Source organism: Lepidochelys kempii, chromosome 20 (assembly GCF_965140285.1).
Source record: "Lepidochelys kempii isolate rLepKem1 chromosome 20, rLepKem1.hap1, whole genome shotgun sequence".
NCBI lineage: Eukaryota > Metazoa > Chordata > Testudines > Cheloniidae > Lepidochelys > Lepidochelys kempii.
In genome coordinates this window covers 1996455-2004493 of record NC_136399.1, presented here as the reverse complement: position 1 = coordinate 2004493, position 8039 = coordinate 1996455, and the positions used below count along the sequence as shown (strand labels likewise).

At 64.1% G+C, this 8039-nt stretch overlaps 1 protein-coding gene across 4 annotated transcripts; it reads right to left on the bottom strand.

Annotated features, from left to right (window-relative positions):
• Window positions 1-313: 313 nt before the first annotated feature.
• On the bottom strand, window positions 314-5706 carry DNAJC22 (DnaJ heat shock protein family (Hsp40) member C22). Of its 4 annotated transcripts, none has more exons than XM_078849598.1 (4): window positions 3939-5695; window positions 2563-3515; window positions 1739-1864; window positions 314-573 (listed from the first exon to the last, which is right to left on the bottom strand). In XM_078849598.1, exons 1-4 carry the CDS (start codon window positions 4054-4056, stop codon window positions 490-492), a joined length of 1281 nt encoding a protein of 426 aa, XP_078705724.1. In that variant the 5' UTR covers window positions 4057-5695; the 3' UTR covers window positions 314-489. The 4 variants fall into 4 exon arrangements, 3 of the variants coding, with proteins under 3 accessions (XP_078705724.1, XP_078705725.1, XP_078705726.1); XR_013634847.1 differs by having other exon boundaries at window positions 484-573; window positions 2540-3515; window positions 3939-5706; XM_078849599.1 differs by lacking the exon at window positions 314-573 and having other exon boundaries at window positions 921-1864; window positions 3939-5696.
• Between the last annotated feature and the right edge of the window lie 2333 nt (window positions 5707-8039).

The following is an 8039-nucleotide window of genomic DNA, read 5'->3' as shown; positions in this document are numbered from 1 at the left end:
CAGCAGCCAAAGGCCCCATCCCCTGGAGCCCACCAGCCCTTCCCAGAAGTTCTGACCTAGCCTGGCCTTTGTAACCTCTGCCCTCGACGCATCACAGCACAGGCCACCCCAAGCCCCACACTCCTCCCTTCTCCGCACTTTGCCTGCTCTCTCCACTCGGGACCTGTCCTCTTATTCTGTGGAGTGGCCTCAGCCCAGCTTCGGGCTTTATTTCCTTTATTTTTGATTCTCCTCTTTCCACCTGCAGCCTGATGCCGACACCTACTGGGCACCCAGGGCATCACAACGCCGTCAAATATCAATGTACCGTTCCCACATTCAACCCAAAGTGCCTCGTTGGTGCAGTTTATTTGTAGGACAAGTGGCCGGCAGGCCCAGAGCAGAGCCCGGTGTTGTCCAAAGATAGGGTAAAAGACAGTTCCCACCCTTCTTGGGGCAGCAAAGTGCAGAGCCCCCACACCACCACCAAGTTCAGTCCAAGGGCAGTCGTCAGCGACACGTGGCTTTGTCAGTGTTTGGCCCCAGTCGTGCGTGGGAGCTGCTCGTTGGCCCTGGCTGCACATGGACCCTGGCCTGTTGGAACAGGAGCGGGTGGCAAATCAACACCAGGTGCGTGTTTGCCTGGTCAGTTATAAAACATTGCTGATGCAACTCCACCCCCTGCATGCGAGCTATCGGGCTGGCCCTGAGAATGGTGTAAGCTCAGCAGGGAGGGGTTGTCGGCAGCCAAACCCAGCATTATCGGTCCCTGCCCTGAAGAGCGTGCAGTCTAAACAGACAGGATGGACACAGAGTGGGAAGGGAAACAGGGATCAAGTGACTTGCCCAAGAAGTTCAGTGGCAGAGCAAGGACTAGAACCCATGTTCCTGGCTGCCATGCCAGTGCTCCAGCCACGAGACTAAGCGACAGCCCTCGAAAATTACAAAGGAAAAACCCTGCTTTATTACACACCCTGGGCCCAATCCACAGTCCCTTGTTCTCAAGGGGAGCGACAGGGTGCTGAGCACTTTTGGCCATTTCACTGAGGCCCTTCTGATAATTTGCCCCCCATCCCTGGTTTCTGATGAGCCCCTGCCCATGTCAGCCACCTTCCATCTCTGGATCTCAAAGCACTTTGAAACCAGTCACCTCAAACCCCACCTGGGGACCAGGCACTAGCCCCCTTTTACAGCTGGACTCACTGAGACCTGGGAGGAGACATGCCTGGCACCACGTCACACGATGACTCAGCAGCAGAACTAGGAACGTCACCCAGGAGGGCTGATGGCCAGTCCCCTTCTCATAGGCAATGAGTTGCCATCCAGCGAGCCACCTGCCTTCCCCCCCGCCCCCGCTCAGGAATGGTGGGGGGGGGGAAGCAAACACTACAAAAGCCTTTCTCTTGCTGCCCTGTGCAATGTGCCAGCCCGGTGCCCTGTCCGTCCCTGCCGCAGGATTGAAAGGAACCTCTGAAGTTACTGCTGCTCAGCTGGGCCCTTTTCCTTTGCACCTGGCTCCCTGTTTTGCATTTCACCCTGCCTGTGAGCGCAAAGCTAGCCTGGTCAGTTTCACTTCCTGGTTCTCATGCCCTTCCCGGAGCAGTGCTGGGGAGTGGGAGGAAAGCAGGCACAGTCTCAAAGGCTCTATCGCAAAGCGGTGGGAGGGGCGCAGCAGTTGGGCCTCCCCCACCAGGGGTGCTGCCCATCATGTGGGCTTGGCTTTCCTCGGCTGCACGAGGCTCTCGTAGGCTGCCTGCACCTCGATGAACCGTCTCTCGGCCTCCTCCGCCCGGTGTTGGTTGTGATCCGGGTGCCAAAGCTTCACCAGGTCCCGGTAACTCTTGTGAATCTCCTCCACGGGGGCGCCGTCCCGGAGACCCAAGACCTGAGGGGTTGCAAGGAGAAATGACCCCACTGGACTGGCAGCGGGGGGGGGATGCAGCGAGTCTCTGAGCTCTGGGGTCTTCCCCTTAGGGGATTGGGAGGGGAGCTGGATCCAGACTGGGGACACTGGAGACCCAGGAACTGCAGCCCACCTGGAGACTGGGCCATGGCAAAGGAGGGCAGTGCAGGCTCAGACTCCCAGGCCAGGCACAGAGCTGGGCAGTGCAGGAGATCCCCTGCAGCAGGCGGTCATGTGAGCCCGCTGGGAGCAGCACAGCCCCTAGGGGCGCTAGTGCTCAACGTGGCCCCGAAGGTTCGGGAAGCCAGGTGCTTCCCTTCACGTGCATTTGCTCCCCCTGGAACTGGGCGTTGAACGACTCCCACCCGCGCCTGCTCTGTGCAAACCAGAGTGGAAACCGCTGCCCCATCAGGTCCCGCTGGTTTCCCTCCCAGACAGAGCTGGGGATCCAAGGGCCCTGGCCCCCGCTTTCCCCGCTGCTCTAACCATTAACCCCCAGCACAGAGAGAGCAATAGAACCCGAGAGTCCTGGCCCTCTGGCCCTTGCTCTAATCACTAGCCCCCACCCCCCTCTCTACACTTCTCCTTTGTCCATGTAAACGCTAGTCGGCACCCTCGTGCTGTGACCTGACGTCCCCGCGGACGCCCACTGCTCACCCCAGGAGCCGGCAACTCCCCACCTTGTACGCCAGCAGCTGCCGCTCACTCTGGAAGCTCTGCACAAACTCATAGACCTTCTCCCACTCCTGGAAGGAGCCGGCCCCGAAGCCCGCACCCTCCGTCAGCAGCCTCCAGGCGCGGTAGGGCAGGAAGAGGAGCTGCTCCAGGAAGCTGCCCAGGGACGGGAAGAAACTGAGCCGTGCCAAGACGGTGCCAGTGATGTGGGCGACGTAGCCGGCAGTGGCGGCTGAGTTGCTGAGGGCGCAGTAGGCCAGCGGGGCGGTGAAGGCCAGGTAGGCCAGGCCCAGGTGGTACAGCCGGGAGCGCAGCGTCTCGCTGGTGCCCCGGCAGGCCTTGTAGCCCCGGCACTGCTGGGCGGTCACGCTGGCCGTCAGGCTGATGGGCAGGATGGCCAGGGCGCGGCCGTAGAAGATGGGGGAGGTGAGGAAGGCCGCCGCCAGAGTGCTCCTGAGATCCGAGGTCTGGTCACCCACGCTGGAGACCACGTGCACCCCCAGGCCCACGGCCAGCGGCAGGGCCAGCAGGTAGAAGCCGGCCAGGGAGGAGAGGCCGATGAGTGCCACCAGTCCGAAGTAGATCCCCACCAGGACCTGGCCGAAGAAGCGCGTGGGGCTGAGGGCCGGGGGCTCCGGGCCGCGGGGCTGCGGCTCCCGGGTGTCATTGGCGCGTGCCACCCAGCCGGGGAGCCGCCAGAACTCCCAGAGCCAGCCCACCCCGAAGCCCCCCAGGGTCAGCATCCACAGCAGGGCGTGGCTGTCCCGGCCCAGGTAGATGTGGTGCAGCCCGACGGGGCCCCCCAGCGCCCACAGGGCGTAGGTCACCAGGAGCCGCTTGGCCATCGTTGTGGGGGGTTGGCTCACACGGGCTCCGATGCTGGGCTGGGGGGGTGGGACATCATCCCCTTGCGATGCCCCCCGCTGGCTGCTGGGAGTACCGCAGGTGTCCTGCCACCCTAAAGGAGGGGGGTGGAAGAGATCATTGCACGGCATAGGGGGCGGGGGCAAAAATCCCTCCTCCCATGCCTCCCTCCCTAGCCGGACACCTGGCCCAGGCTGCCCCTCTCCCCCCAGCACAGTAACTAGAGATGCCCCCTGCCCCCCATCCAGGTGTGCTCAGTGCCCCGGCATTCACAGTCACCAAACCAGGTCCCTCTCCACCCCAGGTGCCCCCTGCCCTGGGAGCCCTCATCCCGCCCGGGATTGGGGCCAGCGGGGGCTTGGAGACACCTCGATGTCCCCCACTCGGGACATCAGGGAGCCAGGGCCAGAGTGAGCTGGGACGGGGGCACCCGGAGAACAGGAACAGGGAGCAGAATCCACCCCCCCAACAACCCCCGGCCCCATCCCAGAGCCGCCCTGCACCTCGGCTCACGTACCTCTCTGCACATACACCCAGCCAGGGGCCCCCGGACGCAGGCTGTGGGGCGGGGAGGGGGCTGGGCCACCAGGACTTTGCTCCCAGGCTCCCCACACCGGGTTAGACTTTGCCCACATCCCGTGAGTCCGGGCGCTGACTCAGTGGGGCTTGGCGAGGGCTGGATTCTGCCTGCACCTAACACCCACTCGTCAAAGGGCACCGGCCTTCCCAGCAGCCTCTGCAGCCCTGGTGGGGCTCCCTTGGGGGAAGAGAGGGCAACAATGCAGCCCCCTGGAAATGGCTGGTGGAAAGACTCCTGACCCTCACTCCTCCGCTAGGGGCCAGATCACTGCAGCCCTGCCCCAGGGCCTGAGCTGTGGGGCCAGCATGTCCTTCCTGCCCCCGCTCTGGGCCCAGCTTCGCTGCCAAGCCCGGTTCTGACCTGGCTCTAAGCCCTGGGGCCCGGGAGGTTCGTTTCCTCCCATCACCTGGATCTTCCGCACCGGGGCCCTGAGCCCTGCCCTGGTCTCGTGGGGCCTTGTGCTTGGGCATCCCTGCCCCTGCCCTCCGGGCCAGCTGAGGCAGGATTCAGGGGCTAAGGCCCCGACCTCTAAGCACTGGGCTTCCCCACGCTGTCTCCCAGCTCTGGGAGCCATCCGCCCGCGGGGTCCGTGGGAATCCCCCACTGCTGCGGCTCTTTGCTGTCTAGCATGAAGCTGGGCGTCGAGTCCCCTCTGCTCTCCATCTGCTCTCCATCTGCTCCCCTCTAACCAGGGCCCTGTGCTCCCCAGGGTCCTGCACACACTCCCCGGCCGGAGAGAGCCACGAAGGAAGGGGGGGCAGGGTAACCTCAAGACCAGCACCCTCAGGTCAGAGGCGGCGGATGGGGAACCGACGTCCGTTTCCATCTGGGGGTCATTCCCAGCACAGGCTCTTCAGCCCCGGGCTGCCACACAGCCCCCGGCTGGCGCTAACCAGCCGCTGAGCCAGACCCTCCTACAGCACCCTCCACCCGCAGCGTCCTGCCTGTGTGCAGCTGCCCCACCACTGAAATGCAGCCGCCTCTGGGTGCCACTAGGCAGCTGTATTGTTACCGGGGTGTCTCGAGGGGCCACGCTGCACAGACACGGAGACGGGAAGTGACTCGCCCAGGGTCAAGGTCAGGGGCAGAGCCAGGTGTCCTGAGTCCTGGTGCTGGGCCCCCACCACTAGGCCTAGCTGCCTGGGCACTGGCCAGAGGCAGAGGGAAGGGCAGGCGGAGTTTGAGAGAGGGCCCTGGCTGCCCAGTGCGGCCTAACGAGAGACCGGAGTGGGGGGCTGGACCAGGCTGAGTGTGTGTATGGGCCAGACAGACAGACATTGCCTGGCTAGAGCCTGGAGCAGGGCAGTTTCCCAAGCCAAGGGCCTGGCCCCAGCCTCCTCGTGTCCCAGCCACGCCGAGGAGCGCCAGGGGGACAGGCTGCTACATTCGCTAGAAGATGGGGTGAGGGACCCTGCCCCTCGGGGCTTGATCCTGCCAAGGGACAAGTGCCCCTTGGTTCTAGCCATTGGGGGTAGACCATCTCGGATGCCAGGCGACTCTGGGGCATGTGGGCCCAATGGCCCCACATATGGGACCCAATCCTGCAAAGCGCTGAGCACCCTAGATTGCAGGAGGAGGGGCCATTCCCACCCCAGGGTGGGGGAAGACAGCTCCCAGTGAATCTCACATGCAGCTGGGCTGGGAATCAGGCCCTGGGGGGGGACCCTCGCTAACCAATCCATCAGCTCCCTCTGGACCCCGCAATTGATTCATCCCTCCAGCCCCCGCCCCGCTTTTTCCTCCTCGTTAGTGTGGCCAAGGGCCAGGTCCAGCGGATTTCAGAGGGTCTCTCAGCTCATAGCAAGTCCCCCCCTTCCCCCCCCCCGCCCCGCATGAGGCCAGCGGCACAGCGCCTTCTATTTACATGGATTAGCAGGGAGCAGGCCGCCAATTTGCTCTAATTCATTATTAATCAGCCCAATCTCCAGCCTCTTCCCCTGCTGTTGACTTAGCTGCCTGCTGCTCCCCCCATGCAAATGGGATCCGGCCTTCGCTCGTGGTGGGGGGGGCTCTTGAGAGGGATTCTTTGATTTCATTGCCCCCCCAGGCTCCCAAAGAGGGGGATGGAGCGGGACTTAGCGGCTGTTCCGGAGCCCGGGGCGGGAGTCCGACGCTGGGGTGCAGGCGGCTGGCTCAAGGGGGAAGGGAATGGGACCTGGGGGCACTAGTCCCAGCTCAGTGGGGGGGGGGTAGTTGTTACAGCGGAATCAGGGGATCAGATCCCTGGGGGGCTAGGCCCAGCTCTGCCACCCAATGGGCTGCATGACCTTGGGGTGCACGCTGTCCCTATTTGTGCCTCAGTTTCTCCAGCTGTACATCAGGGCTATGGTCCTGACCCCTCCCCGCACCTCACCCCTCAGCCCCCCACCTTCCCCCCACACCAGCCTCTCAGGTGCTCCCCCAGTGTCCCCCTCACACCAGGCCCCACCCCACTGGCATGGAAGGAGCCGGAGCCCACCTTGGCAGAGGAAGGGGAGAAGCGGGGGAGGGGGTGTGACGAAGGACTGTTCTTAATGTTTCCTCTGAATGGTGTGGGGGTGCCTCGGTTTCCCCTAGGCAGTTCTTGAGCATCTGGGTGGTGGGGTAAGGGTGTATGGTCGTTGCGGAGCCCTGGAGGGCAGGTGTGTGCAGGGGTCTGGACACAGAGAATGGCCGACACCCTGTTTCCTGGCAACTGATGGCCTGGGCCCTTCCCCCCTGCAAGGTGAGAGCTAAAGGGTTGGAGAACAAAGGAATCCGGTGACCTCCTGGCCCCGGACAGGGACAAAGCGGGGGCAGGGGGCTGGAGGGAGTTTCAGTTTGGGGCTGGCTGGGACATGGAGTGAAGGGCAGACGTGGTTGTCTGGCTCACTGCCCCCCCAAAATGGACCCGGCTGAGGGGTCCTGTTCTCTGCACCTACAAGCTCTGTGTTAGACCATGTTCCTGTCGTCTAATAAACCTTCTGTTTTACTGGCTGGCTGAGAGTCCCGTCTGACTGCGGAGTTGGGGTGCAGGACCCTCTGGCTGCCCCAGGACCCTGCCTGGGCGGACTCGCTGTGGGAAGCGCACGGAGGGGCAGAGGAGGCTGAAGGCTCCGAGGTCAGACCCAGGAAGGTGGAGCCGGGTGAGCTGTGTGTCCTGCAGACAGGCTGCTCCCCGAGAGGAGACTCCCCAGAGTCCTGCCTGGCTTCCTGGGGAGCAGTTCCAGAGCATCCCCCGGGGACGCCGTGACGGGGGGGCGTCTCTCTCTCATCCCAGCTCAACCTGCAGCTGGGGGGGGGTCGGATTTATCCACTGGGGTGAGCAGGGGGCTAAAGAGCCACAGTGGGGTGAAGGGGGTGGGATGGAGCAGCGGGTGCAGGTGGGGTGGATGGAGCAGGGGGAGGGGGTAAATGGAGTGGGGGGCGCTGGGGGCCCATGGAGGGGGAGGGGGGGATGGAGTGGGGGGACTGGAAAGCTTTGCCTTGGAGGAGCTTGGGGGGGAACGAAAAGGGCAGATGAATATTCAATCCCCCCCAACCTGGGGGGGGCGCTGAGCTCTGCAAAATCTGGCCCCGGATCTGAGTTCGGGATTGCCCATTGGGAGCAGAGGGAGGCTGTGGGGGGGTGTGTGTCTGGGGGTGACCGGTGGGGGGAGCCATGGGGCAGGGGCTGCACAGGGGTTACCAGTTGGGGGGGGTTCCTGAGGGGGGGGGCAGGGATACCCAGTCAGAGGGTTGCATCCTTGGATCCTGGGGGCCCCCGCGTCTGGGTCTCTCTGTCCGTCTGTCCATCGGGGCAGGAGTTTCCGGGCTGCCTGACAGGGCTGTGGATGCCCCCCAACGCGCCCCCCCCCCGAGCCTGTCTTATGCCATGACAGCCGCGTCTGCGCGGCAAGTCCCCCGGGCAGCGCGGCCGAGAATCTTCCAGCGCCGCGGCCCAACGCTTGGCTGGCTCCGAGCTCAGCCGCCCCGGGGGGCTCCTGGGGAGCAGCCAAGGATGGAGCCAGGCGGAGCGCAGCCCAGCTGGGCCGGGGGATTTCAAGCGAGGAGCTGCTGCCTGTGAACGGAGCCGATGGG